At 32.0% G+C, this 22483-nt stretch overlaps 2 protein-coding genes across 5 annotated transcripts; both read left to right on the plus strand.

The window, feature by feature from the left end:
- The first annotated feature begins 963 nt into the window (after nt 1–963).
- Nucleotides 964–5932, plus strand: LOC120091478 (uncharacterized). 3 transcript variants are annotated; one of them, XR_016524370.1, is made up of 7 exons: nt 967–1112; nt 1346–1382; nt 1564–1817; nt 2646–2682; nt 2831–3069; nt 4135–5144; nt 5698–5932. XR_016524370.1 is itself a non-coding variant. In XM_039049527.2 (6 exons), exons 1-6 carry the CDS (start codon nt 1083–1085, stop codon nt 4813–4815), a joined length of 1281 nt encoding a protein of 426 aa, XP_038905455.1. In that variant the 5' UTR covers nt 964–1082; the 3' UTR covers nt 4816–5034. The 3 variants fall into 3 exon arrangements, 2 of the variants coding, with proteins under 2 accessions (XP_038905455.1, XP_038905454.1); XM_039049527.2 differs by lacking the exon at nt 5698–5932 and having other exon boundaries at nt 964–1112; nt 4132–5034; XM_039049526.2 differs by lacking the exon at nt 5698–5932 and having other exon boundaries at nt 4135–5424.
- Nucleotides 5933–9434: 3502 nt separating this feature from the next.
- Nucleotides 9435–14146, plus strand: LOC120091565 (ATP-dependent caseinolytic (Clp) protease/crotonase family protein). Of its 2 annotated transcripts, none has more exons than XM_039049655.2 (8): nt 9435–9776; nt 10694–10863; nt 10988–11062; nt 11685–11775; nt 11883–11934; nt 12203–12306; nt 12393–12469; nt 13776–14146. In XM_039049655.2, exons 1-8 carry the CDS (start codon nt 9536–9538, stop codon nt 13950–13952), a joined length of 987 nt encoding a protein of 328 aa, XP_038905583.1. In that variant the 5' UTR covers nt 9435–9535; the 3' UTR covers nt 13953–14146. The 2 variants fall into 2 exon arrangements, with proteins under 2 accessions (XP_038905583.1, XP_038905585.1); XM_039049657.2 differs by having other exon boundaries at nt 9440–9776; nt 10675–10863.
- Nucleotides 14147–22483: the final 8337 nt, after the last annotated feature.

Here is a 22483-nt window from a genome sequence, read left to right on the forward strand (position 1 = left end):
ATAACATTTATTTTATTAATAACAATGTGTACAAAATGTTTACAAACTACGAGACCACTAGGAGAATTAGGACATCAATCCCAACACATTCAACCCAAAAGTATCGTAGGTGTGGGCAACCAGGACACAATAGCTCAACGTGTAGCCAACCTTTAACTTATACTCCAAATAATGAAAAACAGAGATAAAGATAATAAACGTACCCACAGTAAGTTCAACTTTTAAAATTATTATTTTTTAATTATTTTTTTTAATCGAGGTAAGGCTTTGCATGTGGCACTCGGGCTAGGTGAGGTGGGGCATCCATATCATAAACAGGTGGCACTCGAGCTTTCTTTTTAAAATTGGGTAAGGCTTGCAGGTTTGATTGGGTTGGGTGGGTATCCCTCTTGCGAGTGAAAGGTGTCTTGACAATGAACAAATTTAAACATCGGGCTCTAGTTGTTAAATCGGGACATGACTTTACTAAATGTGTTGGGTTGGGTCAATTGTCCCTGTTGCGAGTGGCGATTCCTACTAACAACCGTTAAAAGGTGAAGTTTCGGTTGGGGCGTGTCATCGGATTAGGGACCATCCACTATCGGGTTGAACCGCGATGGGCCTTTGGAGGCGGAAATTGCCCTACGACATCAACAAATGATTACATATCATACTATCATAGGGTAGATTAAAAAATATAAATGTGCATAAGAAGAGGTCATTCGTAAAATAAAAACTATTTTTTTATTATTAAAATTAATGAGTGAATTATCAAATGTTAGATTGATGATAAAAATTGCAATATTTAACTTAATCTAGATGATTCTAGAATTTGACGAAATTAAAGTTTGGGTGAAAATTAATAATTGGTAAAAACTGAATTTTTCACAAAATAATTTAATAAATCTTTTTATAGCATTAGAATATGAAACACGCGCTCTTGAAAAGCTTCTATGGAAGACAAAAAAAAATTTGGCGCCAACTGATCCCGCGAACTTCAAAATAAAACCAACAAAATCTTTAAGAAGTAAGAGAAAAGAATTTCTCCATGAACCAAATGTTGGTTGTGTTTTGAATCTTTTGATTAGAGCGAAATCGGAGCCATGGAGAATTCGAGCTTCACTAATTCTCAGGTATAGTTTTATTCTATACGCATACGCTCTGGTTATCGATTTCCATTTTCTGTTTGGTTCCTGCGAAAATACGAGGAATTACAAGCGTCTTTTGCCGGGAAATTTTGTGTTACTGATATGCTTATTCCAATGACTTGTTTAATTCGGCTTAGCGAATTTGCAGCAGCTTCATAGAGCAATCTTTGCCCCGAAATTTATATTTCTAATTCTTTCATTTGCTTCGTTTTTTGTAGGTTATGCATTCTTCGTTCTTGCATTTGCCGTCTTCAGGTTCGTATAATTCTCCCTGTTTCACCACCTTGATATCTGTTTGGATGTTGAGAAAATGTAGAAAAGAAAATTATGACATAGTATGATAGTGATCTTAATTAGGTTTTTGACTATGTTTTTGTGTGTTTTTGAGTTAGGTCATAGTTGGACTCACTTTTATTCGTTTGTTAATTTCCATCAGAGCCGCCTGATATCAGGAACTGGTTCTCGAGCTATGAATATGAATCTCCCGAACTTGATTCAAATGACAATTTTGGAGATTCAATTTCGAGAGAGAGAGAATTTGAGGTCAAGGAAGATGAGCAGACTGCGGGAGAGTTTAGGGATGTTACTAAGATTGGAGAAGAAGAAGCTTCTGAGAAGCTTCCCGGAACTTGGATTCCTTTGAAATGCACTTCAAGGGAAGATCATCGTGAAAGCCAGCCTTTAGGCATGGTATTGAAACTGCTATTCCTCTCAACGGTCCTTTTTTTTTTTTTTTTTCCTTTAATTAATTGCAAAATAAGTATTTGTTTAAGAATTCAGTGGCTAGATCTCCCACCAAATGCTTGAACTTCCGTCACTTTTCTTATTGGATTATTCCATCAACACAAGAAATGATGAGACTACAGAAAAATTTGTTAATTAACCAAAACTTAAAGATCTTAATTGGCTATAGAAATAGTTTAATGTATCAAATAATGGAGAAACTTAGACTTTGTTGGATAATGATTTTCTGCTTGGTTTTTTGTTTGTTCTAAACAAGTAAGATTATTTACAAATAATTTATGTTCTATTTTCTGATTTTATTCACTTTTTGTCACAAGACTCATTACATTTATTCACGTCTTTACTTTTGGAACCACTCAAAGGGGCTCATATTAATGGAGATAATTATCCTAAGTCATATACCATGGATCACTTCCTCTCTCGACCAATGTAGGACTTTGTACCTAACATTTTCTACTTTCTTACTAATGAAATCTTCATTAAATTTAAAAAACAAACAAGTTTTTCCCTTTCTTTTTTTTTTAAAAAGGAATTTTTTGAAGAACACATTTTTAGAAATTAGGTTATTGACAGTAAAACTATTAGTAAACAAGTTTAGTTCTCAAACTCGAAAACCAAAAACAACATTATTATTGAATAAACCACAAAATACTTCTGGGTTCTTCTGGATTTGATATTTTTATGTTATATGAACTGTAGGCAAGCTGCTATAGTGAAAGCTCAAAATTGCTAACGTCTAACAGTTAATTTCTCCTTTTTATATTTTTATGTTAGAATCAAGATTCTTGGTGCTCCCAGTCGCTTCTGTCAGGTTTGTACCATTCACTCTGGAATTCAATTTGCCAATAAAAATCAATATTCTATCCTCATCATCTAGTTTATTTAGCATTCAGTTATAAGATTTGAACTTGTTACAACACAAGGACAATTACAGATTTTTTTCTTTCCTTTTTCATCAGAGCCTCCTGATGTTGGGAACTGGTTTTCAAGTTATGTGTACGAATCCCCTACATTGAATTTAAGCCAGGAATTTGGGTATTGTGAGAGTAAGAAAACTGGACTCGGCCATGAAATAGAAGAGACTTTGGAGAAGGTTAGAAAGACCGAAAATGGAGGTGCAGGAGTACAGTTGAACCTATTCGAGAAATGCAATGGCAATTCCACGGGCAACAGGCAGGATAATCAGCTCCCAAGCGAGGTACAGTTTTTGCCCTTTTTTTTTTTAATAGGCTGATATTAACACTTCCTTGAATGGAAATAGAACTTTTTATCGAAGGCTAATTAATATAAACATTAATACCTACAAGTAGCACTTTATAAGATGTGCAAGCAATTATCTTCTAATTTTGACTTCAGCACACTTCCCCAAATAGCCCCTGAACCCAGCTTAGGTGGTGAGGGCTCATAGAAAGTTTAGGAGAGAGTTTTTCTGAATCCTAAGTTTAAGTTTAGTATAAGAAAATGAAAATATTTCCATCTTGTAGATATAACTCACTTGTCTAGTACGTGGGGACAATCCTTATATTTATAGGCAAGAGATCCCTGGCCAAAGATACATTTTTCTATGTCATACCTGTATTCTATAGACCTTAGATATTTCTTTGGACATCCAACCATGTCTAAAAGGAAATTCATTGGAACCCAGTAACTATTATTTAATGTTAGAATACTTTTAGATATTCATATTCATATATACTTTTGAAGATATTTCTAGAAAGAAATAAATTATAAATTTAAGATATTCATATGGAATCTCCAAGAAGCTTCTAGAAAAATGACGTATTTGAAGATTTTGTTTCTAATTTTTTGATTTTAAAATTTATGTTTGTTTCCTCCCAAATTTCTTTCTATGTTTTTCTCATTTCTTAATAAAACACTTGAATTCTTAATTATGTTCTAAAAACAAAAATAAGTTTTTGAATTTTGTTTTGTTTTGTTTTCGAAACTTAGCTTGGTGTTTGAAAATATTGATTGAAAGTTGATAACAACACAAAGAAACTTATAGGTGTAAGTAGTATTTATATGCCTAACTTTCGGAAACCAAAAACTACAAACCAAATGGTTATGAAATGGGCTCTAAATGTTTATATTTTATTCTAACAGTAACTTGGTAATGGAACTGATAATTTGTCTCATTCTAGCTAAAGATCATCCCCTTGTCAAATCTGAGTGTTTTCTTTCTCAAGTCATTTCCATGTTCTATTAGTTTGAGTGAAACTCAACTGTTCATAGGAAGTAAAGTATTTTACCATGTTCTCAGCAGAATTTGTTTTCTGAAAGAACTTCGGAACAAAACCCAAAAGAGAAAACTGTGGGAACCAACGAAATCAGTCCAACCAAAGAAGTTCCGATCTCAAGCCTAACTACTGAAGATCCTCAATATAAGTTACAAAAGAAAGTTTTGCAAGATAATGGTTTTGTGCCACTGCATATAAATGGAAGTTTTAATGATGATAATAAGAAGCCTGCAACTCATACAAATTTGATACATAAGATTGATCTCATGCTGGAAAGTTCTGAAAATAAAAGTGAGGTCCAACCCCAACTTAATGGCTCATCAGCTGGAAATGATGTGCCTTCCGTCTTTACCAATGAACAGTCAGTAAGAGAACCAATTGATCTAAGCCACAACAAAGAAAACAAAGAAAACAAAGCAAACAAAGAGAAAGGAATTTCATATGTTGGTTTTATTACAGCAAACAAGCGTGGCTTTTCTGAAGCAAGTTGCAAGAAATCAGTGAAAATGCAAGAAAACTACAATGATAAAGAGGCAGGAAGTGCTTTTGCTTGTTTAAGAAGAAAGGCGTTGTCAGACAAAACCAATTCTGAGCAATCTAATATTATAGAGATAATTGGGAAATGGAGTTGTCCTCAGAAGAGTAAGCCAAATCTTGGACCGCCATTGAAGCAGCTTCGACTTGAGCGATGGGTTCACAAGAAATAGAACTTGTCCTTGGCTCAATGATAAAGATGGAAAATTTTCCAATTATATATAAACAAAATGATATATCTACTCGTGACACGACTTGATATTAATGGGAGTGCTCCCAATATGATTATGGTATGCAAATCTTCTCATTGTGATAGCATATCTTCTGTATATACTTTTGTTGTAAGCTATAAGTAGAAAAAGAAACACTGGCAAGAAAGTGATGGAGGCTTTTGCAGAAAAGGTTTCTCACTGATGTTTCATTTCCATGAAATTCAATCATATCAAGCAGAGAGTTTCAAACTCAAGACAAAAGGATGATATCTGTATAATAGCTTCAAATGGTAAGTCCAACTTTGCACTTCCAACCTTTGGGTTTCTTCTATTGTAAATGGTTACTAGCTTGTAAATTTTTGTTCTCTTTCAATTTTTAGTTTAACAAGTGGCATGAGGAGATTCAAACTTTTTTTTACCTCATGATTGATGGTATATACTTTAACCAGTTGAATTATGTTTATATGTGTTAGAATGTCTCAAATTTGTTAGCTGACACTTATAACAACTAAGTACATGGTCTCATTTCAGAACTCATATTTAGAACATTTAATTATTTATGGTTATTTACGATTATGACTTTAGAGTTTAGAGAATACACCATATAATCTCTCTAACTCTTAGTGGTGCCGTTTTGTATTAAAAAAATATCATCTCTAATAATATTATTCTCTCTGTCTCGTGGATGTAGCTAACAAACGGTTAGTGAACCATGTATATCTGTGTTGATCTTTCTTTACGTTTCTTTTGTATTTTTAATTGTCGGTTTTGTAACAATATGGTTCATTTTTTATCTTTTAAATCTCGACCTCCTAATTTTTATATATATATTGCTTTATTTAGGTTAATGAGAAGATAGAAGATGAGTAAGTTCACGTAGGTGGGTGCCTAGTGTTTTTTTTTTCTTCTCTCTTCCTCTTCCTTTCTTCCTCCAATGATACGTGAGTTGAGGGTTTAGACTTCTAATCTTTCGAATGAAGATATAACCTCTTAGTTAGTTATGTTATATTCAAATTGACATGTTATTTATTAATTATTGTATGTGGACAAATTTTTTATATAAATTCGATTATTTATTAATTATTAGATGTAGATTAACTTTCAAGTTAATGAATACGTGTTCACACACAAGAGCTTAGCTCAATTGACATTGTGTTCATACTATTAACCTTGTTGTCTGAGGTTCAATTCTCTCACCTCACACTTTAATTACAATATCTTTGCGCACACACAAAAAAAAAATGTAAGGATAAAAATTTGAACCTTTGACCCATCATGAAAGTTATATTATCTCAATCAATTAACTTATATTCATATTGTCTATAAATACTCCAACTAATTAACTTGTAGGTTAAAGTATAAAAAATGTCTTTGAACTATGAGGTTCATTTTAATTATATTCTCGAACTTGTAGAAGTTTGCTCCAATCTTTAAAGTTGGAAGTTCGTTTTAAAACAATCTTAAAATGTTTATATCTACTTATGTGGAAAAAATTTAAACATATATATATAAAAGAAGAAATAAAGACACATGGTGAATATGTGAACCATACATATTGTCATCTTCTTCCTTCCAAACCTATTCTCCCATTATATTGTTCTTTTGTATAAATCTGTTCACTTAAGCAACATATAAGCATATGTAAATTTTTCTTGTCCATGAATTTAACAGCAAAAGCTTTCAATGGTTAAAATTAAACTTTGGTATAATTAAAACCAACTTCATAGTTGATTGTTATATATATATATATAATTTATCCTAAATTATATTTTAATATAGCAACATACTTCTATTAATATGCTTTAATAAAAAAGGACATAAAAAATCAATTCATTAGAATTTAATAATATCATATACATTGTTGAGCAATTTTTGGTCGCTAGCTTACCTATCTAAAGATATGGTTTCATCTCTAATAATTGTATGGATTTTCTAGTTTGCAATTATTTTAAAATTTTAATTTTATTGAGAATAGATTTATGATATTTTTAAAGTTAAAAGTTTGATCTCACCTCATAATTATGAACTAAAAAAACATTAAGAATGAAAAATGAAAAAAAAAAAAAGATTAGATCGCAATGGTCGTACTTTTAAAAAGAATAGAAAATACCATATTAGAAATTTAGAACAAAATTGGAGATGAGAACATCGTTAATCCTATCTCATCCACTTGTCATATATACTAAACAAAGAAAAAACAAACTTTCATTCAAATAAGATTTTCGACAAATTTTCTAGTCATTTATTTATTTATTTTGCAAAATGGTATAATATATTACAAAAATGTAACTTCTTAATTTGAGGTCAAGACACAGACAACACAAAATCAATGTCTAAAGAGCTAGAGCTCATAATCAAAATACAAAGCAAAACAAATGATAAGCTCACATCTTGAATTGGAAAAAACTATTGAAATTACAAAAAAAGAAAAAAAAAAAAAAATTACCCTTAATCCTTTGACAAGTCAAAAGATAAATGTTCACCAAAAGTTTAGACTCATTAGCCACAAAGTGACAATCAACCACCAAAGAAGACATCATTTCGAGAGAATAACACCAAAGGAAGTAAAGAATCTGCAATACCTTTAGGCAACATAGACATCCTCTTCACCTCTTGATTAGCCATAAGACCAGACCCAAGAATACTGCTATGAGCCCGCACCAATAGTAGCATCAATAATTTAAAAATTTCTTAGTTGATAAACATATATATTATTTAAATTCTAATAATAAAACTTACAAAATAAACACAAGTATTTAATTCCCAGTTACTAATTATTTTGTATACCTAAACACACTTTTAACTCTCAAATATTAATTATTATGTATATTCAAATATAAATTTAAATTCAAGATATTTAATATCCATGTCCATGAAACAACATATGACAAGAGGTCGAGAGTATATAATTTATGTTGTTGAACTAAGCTCATGTTTGGTTCTTAAAGCAAGTTAAATTATATAAAGCCTAAAAAATTTGGAGTAAGTTTCAATTATGCTTATAAAATTAAAAAAAAAATATTTCAACTCTTGAAGTTTGAAATTGCTTCCAAATATACAGATATATTGAATACCATTGAAGAGTTTTTCTTTATCATCGTTATAACAACTTAGAAGGTATCGCAATATTCTTTATGACATCATTCACATAATCAAATTTTATACATTAGCTCTCACATTAATTAAAAATACATTATAGATGATGTCATATATGTCTATCCATTTTTTTCATATGAGTTACCTGATCAACCATCTGAAAAAAAAAAACGTTTTTTTTTAAAAAAAAAATAATTTCAAAGTTCAAAAGTTAAAATTAAAATATTTAAATTTTAGGAGAATAGTTAAAACTTTGGAAAATTTTTATAGATAGAAAAAATGTCAAACTATTTATGGAAATAGTAAAAACAAAAATATCGATAGACACCGATAGATTTCTACAGTGTCTATAAGTGATAGACTTGTATCAGTTTCTATCACTATAATATCAATGATAGACTTTTACAAGTTTTTATCCCTATAGACACCAATAAACTTTTATCAGCCTCTATTAATGATAGATTTCTATCCGTTTCTTTCACTAATAAAATTTTATCAGCATCTATCAATGATAACTTGTATCAGTTTCTATCACTGATACTACCAGCTTCTGTCACTAATGACATTGATATACTTCCATTAGCTTTTATCGAAGAAGATTAAAATTTTCTATTTTGTGTAAATAATTTATCTTGTTTTTCTATTTTTGAAAATCTCCCTAAAACTTTCTCCAAAGTTAAAGAGATGTTTTCACAAGTTCTTTAAAATCCAAATGTAAGTAAAGATCTAAGAGCCATGACTATAAAAGTTAATCATTGAGCTTTGAAAAATTTGAGGACCAAAATAGATGCAATGTTTTTTCTCTTCCTTTCGTTTAACAATTTACTTCATCGAAAATTAAACCTTTAACTTTTGATGAGTATAGTAATATCTCAATAAATCAAGTTATTAAGTTACATTCAGTTTGATTAGAAATAGACAAAATTTCAAAATGTAATAAACAAAACAAGACTCCTTTTTTAGAGGATAAAGATTGAAAGAGCAAAAAAGAAATTACACAAATTACAAGAAAACATCACTAGACACAAAAGAACGTACACCATTCAAAATAAGGAATATCACAAAGTATTAAACTAAATAAGACTATTTATCCCACGTATTGAAACTTTGAAGTTTAAATAACTAGGTCCTGTTTGGTAATCATTTCGTTTTTTGTTTTTTATTTTTGAAAATTAAGTTTTTAAAAGTTACTTTCTTTTTTTTTTTTTTTACTTTTTAAAATTTGGCTTATTTTTTAAACCATCTATAAAAATATAGATAATAAATGAAGAAATTTAGAAGTAGAAGTAGTGTTTATAGGTATAATTTTTTTTTTAAAAAAAACAAAAAGTTAAAAATAAAATGACGAGTAAATGGGACCTAAAATAGAGGAAATATTAAAATTGATTTTAATTTTTGTTTAGTTTATAAAGATTTGAGCAGCTAATTTCTTAGAAAACGATGCCTTTAAACTTTATTATAAATCCAAAATGGTTTTATATTTAAAAACAAAAATAAAAACAAAATCTTTTGATCTAATCCAATTCGCTCTCATTCTTCCCTTCCCTCTTCTCTCTCTGCTTTGCCATCTTCCTCTGTACAACGAATGGGAGCTTTCAAAATTCTGAGCAGAAATCTCATCAACCTACATATTCAGCTCCATCATTCACCTCAGAACCTTCCAATTCCGGCCGGAATTCTCCGTCAGGCATTGCCGACCTCCAGCTCTTCCGATGGCTTCAATTCGTTCTCACATCCATGGCGATACACTCATTGCAGAACTCTCATTTTGGAGTCACTTTCTTCTGAGCCTGTCCGGCTTCACCGACTTTCTGACTCCGATTCTGGTAATTTCTTAGCTGAATATATGAAAAATCTTCTTCAATTTTGATATTCTTACCTCAGTGGTTATATGCTTGGGTTATTTAGATTGCTGATGTTTAAGGATTTTGTTGTGACGTCTCAAATTAGGTCCCGATTTTGTTAATTTATGTTTAGGTGATTATGTGATATTTACTTAATGTTTAAGGCTTGATTTTGCTTTTGGAATATATGATTCGCTATTCTTGTTTCAATGGCTACTTTCTTGATGATTTGTCTGTCTGCAGATAATGGAGATTGGAGGGCCAAGATTCTTTTATCATCCTTTTTAATAAGATTAGAGTGTTTGGTGTGGTTCAAAGTTATATTTTGAAGAGACAATTTAAAGTTGATAATCCGAAATGTGATTGATCGAAATCGAAGATCACTTTAAAATTACTTTATTGTAATTTTTCTTTTGGAAAGATGAGGAACCACTTTATGATAATTGACATTTGTGAAATCGGACTAATGATAACTAAAACTATTTTTGTAAAAAGTCTTCTAAGAAAATATGTTCTTCTAAAAGTGTTTAAATGAGAAGGTATGTCATGAGCCCTAGTAATTTTTATGCATTGAGAACTTCCATATGTGACACACGACTTGATCAACAGCCACTTCTCTGACAAAAGTGTACTGAGGATTCGTATAGTTCATGCATGGAGAGTGCATAACCAACTGCGGCTTCTCCTTTTCTGTTCTTCTTCTTATTTTTTTCTTTTTGGTTCTTGGGTTCTTTCAGATATTCTTTATGCTTGTCCTAGGATGGCTTGAACTTCTGATGGGTTCCTTTTTTCTTCATTTGTAATGCTATCTATGATTACTTCCTTTCAAGTTTCTGGGGTGTTCTTGGGCTGCTTCAGTTATGTTTGAATGGAAATCTAGTTTGGTTTATCGATGACAGGAATTGTCGAGGTACATTTAGACAGGCCTGAGGCAAAAAATGCCATTAGCAAGGATATGCTGAGGGGATTGCGTCACGCCTTTGAATCCATTTATAGTGATCCATCAGTCAATGTTATGATGATCTGCAGCTCTGTCCCAAAGGTGTTCTGTGCAGGTGCAGATTTGAAGGTATTCTTGTTAACCCTGCTGGTTTATATTGGAGCATTTTGGTAGAATCTCTAACAATTCGGCTCTCTCAGTATGGTATGGTCTTTAACTTCTTTTCCCCCTCAATTCATCCTTTTAAGTGCAGGAACGTAAGAAGATGACAGCATCAGAAGTTCACTCCTTTGTCACCTCACTGCGGTCTGCATTCACATTTTTAGAGGTGGATTGTTATTATCTACATTCCTACTTGCTTTTACATTCTTTGATTTATTTACATTATTTTTAAACAAGGATGTCTTGTCAAGTATATAATGCATCGGTTGAGATGCACATGAGTGATATATCATAGATACTCACCATGATCTTTTGTGGCTGATGCTAGTAAGCTTAGTGCACGTGATTCGATTCTTCTGTGGCTTTGAGATTTGGTTTATTATGATTCCAAAAATAAAAATAGGCATTATACTCGATATTTTCGATGAACTTAAATGATACTTTAGAGTTTTATTTACTTGTGAATTAGCGGCGAAGCCTACAATATGCTTTCATGTTTAATCACCTTGAGTTCGGCCGAGTGGTCAATAAGGGCTATGTAAGTAATAAAGGACTTAGAGGAGTTCAAGCCATGGTGGCCACCTCTCACATGTTTAAGCAGCTCTATTTTATTTTGTTTACTTACCTGATTAACATAATTATTTGTCAATGTTATGAATGCAGTACTTCTCTTTCTTGATCACAAATCTTGTTTCGGCTTTCACCTTCTTTGAAATATATTTCCTTTGGTTTTTCAGGTCCATTTGAAGTATTTGTCCGCTGATGTAATCTAAATTTATTTTATTCAGGCACTTCCTATTCCTACTATTTCAGTTATTGAAGGAGCAGCATTGGGTGGTGGACTTGAAATGGCTCTAGCATGTGATCTTCGGATATGTGGTAAATAATTTATTCAACTATTTTACATTAAGTTCCTTACCAGAACTTCTTGCTGTATTGGATGGCTTAGTTATTGTTGTAACTCACATTGTTAAACCATGATCCAGGGGAAGATGCCAAACTCAGTTTGCCAGAAACCGGACTGGCTATAATTCCTGGGTATGCCGTAAATTCTTATATATATATGTGGTCACATATGAAGTTTTGATAACTCACTTGAGACCAATAGAAGGAAGCTTGCATCCAAACTGATGTTGGATAGTTCCTACTCAGTATGAACATTAAACTGTTGATGGTGGAAGCTGGATGATACTCGTCTCAAGAATATTTTTTGAATCCCCCTTCTTCCTCTTTTCTATTGGTATTAACATGAAGGTTCTCCAGTATGCACGAGTAGATTATAGCTTCTAAACGTGTTTTTTCACAGGGCAGGTGGGACTGCAAGGCTTCCTAGGCTGGTTGGTAAATCAATAGCAAAGGAACTTATATTCACTGGTCGTAAGGTCAGTGGTAGAGATGCTCTATCTATAGGTATGAACAGCATTTAGGGAAAAAAAAAAGATTTAGTTCAATGTCTTATTGAGCTAAGGAGAAGAAAATAAAGTTTCCTGCTTTAGGTCTTGTCAATTACTGCGTCCCTGCTGGTGAAGCTTATACAAAGGCATTGGAAATTGCCCAAGAGATAAATCAGAAGGTAACTAGAACATCTTATATAGTTTATCTTTCTGGCTAATCATGCGGACAATTTGATGAAACTTATGATCTGATTGGTATGATTCGACTAATTCAAGGACCGACCATCTGATGGATTGAGAGTATCCTATTCATTGTCTCAGACCTTGTGGAGTTTTTTTAAGTGAATCATATTTTGTGCCTTAGTTCCATTCTTAAAATGAGCGGTGTTATAGAACGATTCCTAAACCCACTTACTAAACACTTCGGTCCAGTTCGATATTAATTTCATTTTTAGTTTTCTATTTTTGAAAATTGTGCTTTTTTTTTCATAATTTCTTTTCCATGATTTTCATCATTCCTAAAGAAACATTTAAATTTTAAAGCCAAATTTCAAAAGAAAAAAAGTTTTTGAAATACTTTTTTCCTCTATGAACTTGGCTTGAATTTCGAAAACATTTGTATAAAGTAGATAATAAAATAAAAAAACTCATAGGTGGAAATAGTTTTTATAAGCTTAATTTTAAAAACCAAATAGTTAAATAGGGCCTTCACATCTAAGCTCCTAACCTCATACCTGCATTCTAAATATTGAATTCTTAGTAGTTTTATTTTTTTTTTCTGACAATAACATGCTGAATGGGGGATTCAAACCTTTGATCTCTTGATCAATAGTTCATATATCATATTAGTTGAGCTATGCTCATGTTGAACCTGATTCTTAGTAGTTATATACTTTCCCCAATAGTTATTTGATTTCGCCTTGAATTTCCAGGCTTCTAATATTGACATTGGTGTCCACTGTCCTGACACCCGTTAAATGAGTTTGATAGTCCTTAATGGAAATCAAAAGTTTCTATGTAGATACTTTTTTATTCATAGTAATTTAAATGGACAGTTTATTTGGTTACTATACCACGCTCTTCATTATCATCCACGCTATCTTCACAATGATCGTCTTAGTCCGGTTCTTGATTGAGAATTTAGGCGCTGATTGGAAGATTAAGTTATTAAAAGAATTTAAAGAAACAATCGAAGATCAAATCTGTGAAGTGACATCCACAATAACCCTTTTCCATAAGACAGTTGTGTTCAAAAGTTAATTTCCTCCAAATATATGTTGTTATCACTAATGAAGTAGTGATTCTTGGACCAATTTGTATCATTTCTTAAATGTCAGAGTCATAATATCACTTACTGTAACTCATACATCCAAATGAACCATTTCTCGAAATTTCAAAGATAGAAATATATTTTTCTGAACTTTCACAGTGTGCCTACTGCCTAGAATCTAATATCCAAGTAATTGTTGAGTATTGTATTAACAGGGTCCACTAGCAATAAAGATGGCAAAGAAGGCGATCGATGAGGGGCTCAAGGGAGACCTGGAGTCAGCTATGGAAATAGAAGATGAATGTTACACAGAACTCTTAGATACGAAAGACCGCTTGGAAGGATTGGCAGCGTTTGCCGAGAAGCGCAAGCCAAGGTATGGAGGAGAATAGATTGGTAACCAGTTGTTTGTTTCCTCAATACAATGTGGTTACCTCTAATGTTCATTTAACTTTCTGAAATATAAGAATAAATGCAAGGTTTTTATGTAGCATAGTAACCTGAAATAAAAGGCTTCAGAAACTGTACCAAATTCATCTTATTTATCAGTGATGCTATAATAAACAGCCTTGAATGGCTTAGTGTTGCTCTTTGTCCTGAAATTTATAATTGTTTTTTGTTCTTTTTAGTTTGCCAGTGGGGTGATTAGGGGTGTAAAATTGGTTTGGGTTGGCTATCTGTTTGGCTCGGCTTCATCGTTTTTTTACAATAGGGCCTAGAGATTTCTTGATTCGTCATGCTATAGCTTTAGGTTTACATACAACTACATTGATTTTAGTAAAAGGTATTTTAGATGCATATGGTTTCAAATTAATGCTGGATAAAAAGGATTTTGGTTATAATTTTCCATACAACAGTCTAGAACGAGGTGGTACTTGTGATGTTTTGGCTGGGGACGCCTTTTATTTGGCAGTTTTTTGGATGTTAAATTCCATTGGATGAGTTACTTTTTATTGGCACTTGAAGCAGATTGCATTATGACAAGATAATGTTTTATAGTTTAATGAATCTTCTACTTATTTGATGTGATGGTCAAGAGATTATCTATGGTTAAATTCTTCACAACTTATCAATGAGTTTCTTTCGTTTTACTTGCACTCTTAACCAAAGTTAAAATTGAGTCGTGAATGATATGGATATAACTTTTTTCCATTCAAATTACCACGGTATTAAATTTTCATCAACATGTCAATGTTTTCCTTGATATTTTCACATTTCCATGGGTTGGACATTTTAAATCTTGCAAATAATACAATAAGGAGTCGTTTGGAGCGCATGTGTGGAATCTTAAACTTGGGGATTAGGATGGGAGGTTTAGGTATTTACTATTCAACCCATGGGCTTGAATATTGTGTGGGTCGAATAGTAAATACCTAAACCTAAGGATACAAGACTTCTTAAATCTATGCTCTAAACAAGCATTGGGCTTAGGATGTTTAACCCATCCAATCCCAACCCTTGAAATAAGGGATTATTATAGATTTAATCTATTTTGAAAACTTATTTTCATAAATATCTAAATATTTGGATATTTTCATCTAAAGAATTTAATGCTATTTTTGGACAAAAATACCCTTCGTGGGGTTAGAGAGAAAATTGGAGAGATAAAGTGCATTTATTATATGTTTTTTCATATTTACCAAGCAACTTTAATGTTAGAGAGAGAAAATGTATTTACTATATTCCATTAATTATTTGAGATTTTTTTTTTCATTTTCAATTGGAGAGAGAAAATACATTTAATATGATTTTATTTTTCATTTAGCAAATTTTACATACAAGCAACTGAATATTCTGATAAATTCATGATTATTTTAAATATATTTTAGAATATTGTTTTGGATGTTTGCAAATATTTTTACCAATATATGAAATACCATAGTATATAAATTAGAAATTGACTCAATATTCAACATTAATCAATTTCTTTTATATCATATATATATAATCCCAATAAATCAAAATCTAACAACTCCCTAACACAAGTGTAATTCAAAATTAATTTAACTTCAATATACCATAATATATCATAAATTCTATTTATATCACAGTATATATCATACATTTCATATATATCATAATATATATATTTTTATGTTTGAAGTCAAACTTGGGGACAGAAAATTATATTAATATCAAATGGAAAAAAATCTCAACTAATTAATAATATGTAATAAATACATTTAAAGTTTAAATGGAATCTATTGGGATTTCTGACTACTTAAATGAAATTTATGATATATACTATGATTTATGTTGAATGTTGAGTGATTTATATACTATGGTATATTGAAATTGTTGATTTAATTTTGAATTACACTTCTGTTAGGGAGGCATGGTTAAATTTTGATTTATTGGGATTATATATATTATGATACAAAAGAAATTTACGATATATACTGGAATTTATGTTGAACATTGAGTCAATTTCTAATTTATATATTGTGATATATTTTATATATTAGTTAGAACATTTGCAAGTATCGAAAACAATATTCTAAGGTGTATTTAAAATAACTATGAATCCGTCAGAAAAAACAGTTACTTGATACGTCTAAATGTGTTAAATGAAAAATAGAATCATATTAAATACATTTTCTCTCTTCAACTGAAAATGAGAAGAAATCTTAAATAATTAATAGAATATAATAAATGTATTTTCTCTTTCCAACTGCCTACCATAAGAAGTATAATCATAGGTTGGGGTTTAAAAGTTCATTGGATCCTAATTTTTGTGTAATTAACTAATCAACTTATACATTTGTGAAAATAATATAATATATTGACATAATTGAAATACATGACCTAAGGTGTTATGTGTTATTATCCTTGAAACAAATACCCCTAAATGTATATAGTTCAATTACAGTAATATTCTATACCAAACATTAATCAACAAAATTTTAGTTAATATAAATATTCATAAATGCGCTTCTTTCTTTATTATAAATTATGGTTGTTTATAATTTAACCTTCAAAGTAGTTACTTAAGAAAATAAAATTCAATGACCCCACAATAGCCTTATCAAAATGAACTCTACCTTATCAAGAAATTGAAGTTTCAAAAGGCCAAGATAGAAATTTTAGCAGGTGTTTTGCCTATTCAACCACTTTATAATCGTTATGTTTTACAAGTCTTAAAAACTCTTGGATATCATCTTCAGATGTTGGCTCTTTTGCTTATAAACTTCTTACCACCATGGGTTTCTCTACCTTGTAATCAATAGCATGTTGATTTTGGTTTTTCTCTTATCCTTGTGCGTCAATAGTTCTTTTGGTGTATAACACCTCCCACTACGTGTTATACCTCCAATTTCATCAACATTGTCATTAGGGACTGGTCCAGATTCAACAATTACCTTGTACTCGTAATTCCATGGTACTGCTTTTGAGCCTTTATACTCGAAGGGAGACGGAACCTGTATGGTAATTGGTTTTGGATTAGAATTGGTGGTATTAGGCTTCTCTCGGTAGAAGATCGTTAATGGTTTTTGCTTCAAAGAAATCTTCGAGCATTCACCTATTGAGATTTCTTCTGCGGCGTCTACTTCATACTTTTCCTCTTGTTGTTTGACTGTCTTTTGGGATACTGATAAGGAACGAGATTCTTATAACTCTTTCACCTTTTGGCGAAAATGGGGGCATTGATCAATAGAGTGGCCTTTTGCCCCAGCATGGTACAAACATATCAAACCGTCATTATATTAGTTATCAGAGATATCAACTTGCAAATTCTCTTGTTTGATCAATCCATTGTTGAACAAGATTTGAAAAAGATCTTCTTTGGATGTAATCATGCTTTCGACTTCCTATGAACCTATCTCCTGCACATCTACAATATTTACTTGCGAATTCTGGTAGTTTGGAAGAGGGTTATTATTTACGTCAGGCACGTTGTCTTTATTAAAATTCAACCATCCTACCTTGATCAATGCTTATACCCTGTACTTAAGTGCGGTACAATTATGAGTTGAATGCTCAATTGCTCTGCATGATAATCACAACGAATATTTAGATCATACCACTTTAGGTAAGGAGGTTGCAACAGATCTATTTGTGCGAGTGCTTGTTGATTATTTTGATATAGTTGTGGTAGAAGCTGAGTGTAAGTTATTGGGATCGAATCAAACCTATGAAGCACAAACACAGATATGGTTACACAATATGGATAGGATCGGATACGACAATTTATCAATTTCTAAAAAACTAAGATATGGATATGTCTAAGAATACACTATTTTTTTTATATATATTTCTAAAAAAACGAGAATACTGATACATTGAAGATATATTTTTTCTTTTTCTTAAAAAAATCTAGGATATAGATAAATTTAGTACACAAGTTAATAACAATATCACAAAATATAATGTAAACACTGAAATATAATACAAAAAAAAGCATCATCTAAGATGTTGAAGTACAATAGTTAATAAAATGCAATAGAAAAGTGACTCATATTACAAAGAAGAAGAAGATTAGAGGGAGAAGTATGAAGATAAAAGAAGAATTTCTTCATTGAATTGTTGAAGATATCCAAATGGTTTATATTTGGAGGTAGATTTTATGGGGACTCAAATGTGAAGATGAAGATTAGATGATTCTAGGGTTTGGTCTTTTATTTATTTTTTTTCCTTTTAGTTTTGGACTCGAGTAATGAGATTTTTAGATAGGTTGCCTAGTTTTAGATTGGGAAAGATTAGATGAGTTGTTTGTCTTTTTTCTTTAAAAAAATGTACACGTAGAAATAAATACGTCAAATCGCGTGTCGGACATGTATCTGAAAAGTATTTGGAAGTATCGGTATCTGGTACATGTCTGATACAGATTCTCTGCTTCACATGAAGTATCTGTGCTTCATAGAATCAAATTGAGTTTACTTCCGACATCCTTTATTGTTCTTCTGTTCTCGAGCATAAGAATTTTGTTGGCCTCGAGGTTGGTGTCCCTGATTCACATAAGGCATGGGTTCTGAGCAGTTGGAGGATAACATTGTACTGTTGCATGGTTAACATATGGTTGATAGTATGGGTTAGGTGGTGCATAATAGCTATTGGGATAATAGGGAATTCAAGGATTTTGGTACGATGATTGTCCCACGATGCCATGATTAACTCCATTTACCATTTGTACCTCTCCTTCTTTTTTCTTTGAAAAATTAACTTTCTTTTTACTAGAAGTCGAAGTCCCCGTCACATAGGTTATTTTGCCATGCTTAATCTTATACTCAATCCTCTCCCCAATTGTCATTATTTTAGAAAACTTATTTGATGCCCTCCCAATCATTCGGTCATAGAAGGGAGTTTTTAGAGTATTAGTGAACATAGCAGACAACTCATTGTCTGTTAGAGGAGGTTCTACTTGTGTAGTAGTGTCTTTCCATCTTTGTGCATACTCTTTGAAACTTTATGTACTCTTTTTCTCCATCCTTTGCAGATCTAGACGATATGAAGCCATGTCTATATTGTGCTTGTATTGTTTTAGGACAGAATCTGCCAAGTTCTTCCTTGTGCTAATATGAGCCCCATCTAGTTGCATATACCACCGAGAAGCTGGCCTTGTCAAGCTATCTTGGAAACAACATATGAGTAACTTGTCATCATGGACATATGTTGCCATCTTCCTACAACACATAATAATATGACTTTTTGAACACGAGGATCCGTCAAACTTTTCAAACTCTAGAACTTTAAATTTCGTTGGAAGAACAACATCTGGAACCAAGCACAACTGAGTAGCATCTGTGTTGCCGAAAATGTCTGTTCCTTTTACGACTCTCAATATTTCTTCTAGATTTTCATACTTTCCACTATAAGAAGTTTTAAGCTCTTTCTTTGTCAAATTTTTTCTCACCTCAGGATCATCTAGGTTAGGAATTGTGATCGTAACTTTTGATGGATCCTCATTGATGGATCAGAAGTCTGCTTGGCTAGCCAAAGGAGCTGGCTCACTCTTGGTTGAGAAGGAAAAAGGTAATCACTCAACAGGAACATTGTAAAGAGGATTATATGTAGTGTACTTCGGGATAAATCCTTCAATTGGTAGATGCAATGACAGATTTGCCCCAGTCGTAGCTTTTTTTTTTTTTTTTTCTTTTTTTTTCCATTTATGCATTTTGTTCCTCCATTTTTCTTAATCGATACTTAGTAATGTGGGTGTGATCGATTCGTGGTGATCAAGCTATCTTATCTTTCTTTTTTTTATTAAGAAAAGAAAAGAAAAAAGAAAAAGAATTTAATGACGTGACTGACAATTGAAAGCAATGTAGGAAAACATTCGATTAACTAAATAAAAAAATAAATTACAAAATAAAAAAAAGAGAAAAGAAAAAAAATCCAATTAAAGAAGATAATAAATAAAATCGCCCCCAATATTCTAATATAGTATGCAACTTTCCCAAGAATTTGAACATGTCTTTGTCATTTGGTCGTGTGGGTGCGATGATCAATATCATGACACGTGTTTCTTCTGTCAAGTTTATTGATTTCTTTGTAACTTTCCTGATTTCTATAAGCATATATTCCGTCTTGTTGCACAAAGTCGCATTATCAAGTCTCAAAAGCTCGTAATCTTCTCTTAATCCATCATATTTTCCTTTTAAATGTGTATGATCTCGCATTAACCCTTTAGCAACATCATGATATTTGGTAAATCGAATATTGAGGGACTGGATGAATTCCTTTAAGGTCATGTTTTCCTTGTTAATTTCACATAGTTGTCCTTCTCTTATATCAACTGTTTGATGTAATGCCTTGTTTTTTTCTTTTAAATCTAGAATTTCTTTGTTTCTGAGATCAACTCCTTTCTCCAATTCTTTTACTAACTCATGGAGCAGAGATACACTGGACTGCAATCGTAAGATTTGATTATCTTAAGACTTTAGAGTTGTTTGTGCGGCTTTTTTAACCTTCCTTAATTGATGCATGTTCTATTTAAATCACGAGCTTCTATATCCAATGCTGACAGTTCTCTTTCTAAATTCCTCTTCTTTTTGACACTATCCTTTGACTCGCATAGTTCTTTTTCAAGTGTAGTGTTACACAACAAGCATTGATTCACTTCAACCTTTAATCGTTCGTTTTCCTGAACTAATGATGGATTCATCCTCTTTAATTTCTCCTTGCGCAATTCATATTCTGTCACTTGATTAGGAATCATTATTTCCTTTTGGGGACGTATTTTAATGCTGGTAGATGGAGATGCATCCATAATCTTCACTTTATTCAAATGCCACGTCTTGTAATCTTTTGTAGTGTCATCATGGAATTTACCGCTTTGAATTTTACTAATTTTCTTCCAAGCCTTTACAATCTATTGAATCTTGTCTTCATAAATTCTTTGTTATAAGAAAATTTTGAATTATTGAGCTCATGTGTTGCAGGCATGAATTGGCGTATCCACATTTGACGTAACACCATCAAAGGAGCATAGGATATACATCCTCATAGGCCTAAGAAAGGGAAACTCTGGAACTCACCACATTTGTACATCATTGGCCTGATGGACATCTATGGAACCTTCCATACCACATCCTCTATTTTCAACTCAGCAAAAAAAGTTTTCCAAACATTTTCTTCCAAAAATTTTGGGCTCCAACCTGATTGTACAAACTCCAAAATAGGATTTTAGAGTTTGTTCCATGATTTTGAAAATCTAAATTGAGGACACTTAAATTCCGGTAGGCACTTCACATGACTTAGAATCCAAACTTACAACAATGGAGTGCAACCGATAAAATTTTCAGCCTTTTCTATCCTGCAAGGGTTGGACTAGAATGTCTTAGCCAATATCGATATGATAGGATTTACACCTTCCTTTATCTTCAAAAAAAATTTGACCATCCATTCTTCGACATATCCTTTTACCTTCGGGAATAAGATTGCGTTAAAGATACCTAAGACCAACAATGTTAATCCCTTGTCCTTATCTACAAATCTCTGTTGAAGAGAAAGTATGTATTCCATAGGCAAGCACATGCTCGTCTCTTTCGTCTTCACATGTTTTTCAATTTCATTTGTACAAATGTTGCCTAAGAATGTTGACAACGCCCTTTTCATAGTAAGCGATCCAATGTAGGAATATACTTCTACTTTCTCCCGTGATGGTATTCTTAGAAGGGACTAGTATTCTTCAATAGTTGGAATCATGTCTATCGACTTAAATGTGAAGCATCGATAGGTTGGATTCCAATGTTATATTAAAGATTTTAATACGGAAATGTTAACTTGCACATAAAGAAGTTGGGTTATCTGATCATATTTGTTGATGAATCTTTCCTTCTTGGCTACGGTTAAACCTTCCCATGCTAGCTTCAAAGCATCCAATTAATTTTCAGGGAAACTAACATCTCTAACCTTTGTTGTCTCGCTAGATGATAAACAATCCCCACGAGCTCTCTGTAGATTTTATGACCACTGACGTACTATAGAATGATCTTCTATGCTAAATTCTTGTAGAGTTGGTAATTGGCATTTTTATTAAACTCATTCTTTAATCTACGGTTAAAATTAAGGGTTGTTAAGTAACTTATTTTGAACAATAAAGACCCCTTTCGAGATCTAACTCCAAACAAGTGTGAGGTTGAATTCTAACAAATCCTAAAGGAGATTTGGTTCCCAAATCTTCCAACTATTTTTACAACATGGCTGATTTGAGTGGAGATTTTTATGCGCTTGCACGGGAACTAGGTTTTGCGAAGGTCACACTACTTAGCCTCCAAATCTAATCCTAAAAGGTATAGCCTGGGTAGGAGGCTTGTGAATGTGTGTGGGGCATGCATGATAATACTAGAGAGGATAAATGCATTTTAACTAATAAGACCACAAATATAAGCAAAGTATAAACAAAATATAAAGGAAACTCGACCCTAAAATAACTGAAATAACATCTCGTTTAAATTCATGAACAAAACAAATCCCTAAATGT

This window comes from Benincasa hispida, chromosome 11 (genome assembly GCF_027475165.1).
Source record: "Benincasa hispida cultivar pf3 chromosome 11, pf3_genome.v1.1, whole genome shotgun sequence".
Taxonomy (NCBI): domain Eukaryota; kingdom Viridiplantae; phylum Streptophyta; class Magnoliopsida; order Cucurbitales; family Cucurbitaceae; genus Benincasa; species Benincasa hispida.

Bases quoted from the DNA above. Each gene is read 5' to 3' on its own strand.
- LOC120091478 (XM_039049527.2), top strand. From the start codon at position 1,083: ATGGAGAATTCGAGCTTCACTAATTCTCAG. The intron at 1,113-1,345 runs GTATAGTTTTAT...CGTTTTTTGTAG, and splicing joins CGAGCTTCACTAATTCTCAG to GTTATGCATTCTTCGTTCTT. The intron at 1,383-1,563 runs GTTCGTATAATT...AATTTCCATCAG, and splicing joins CTTGCATTTGCCGTCTTCAG to AGCCGCCTGATATCAGGAAC.
- LOC120091565 (XM_039049655.2), top strand. From the start codon at position 9,536: ATGGGAGCTTTCAAAATTCTGAGCAGAAATCTCATCAACCTACATATT. The intron at 9,777-10,693 runs GTAATTTCTTAG...TATCGATGACAG, and splicing joins ACTTTCTGACTCCGATTCTG to GAATTGTCGAGGTACATTTA. The intron at 10,864-10,987 runs GTATTCTTGTTA...TTTTAAGTGCAG, and splicing joins GTGCAGGTGCAGATTTGAAG to GAACGTAAGAAGATGACAGC.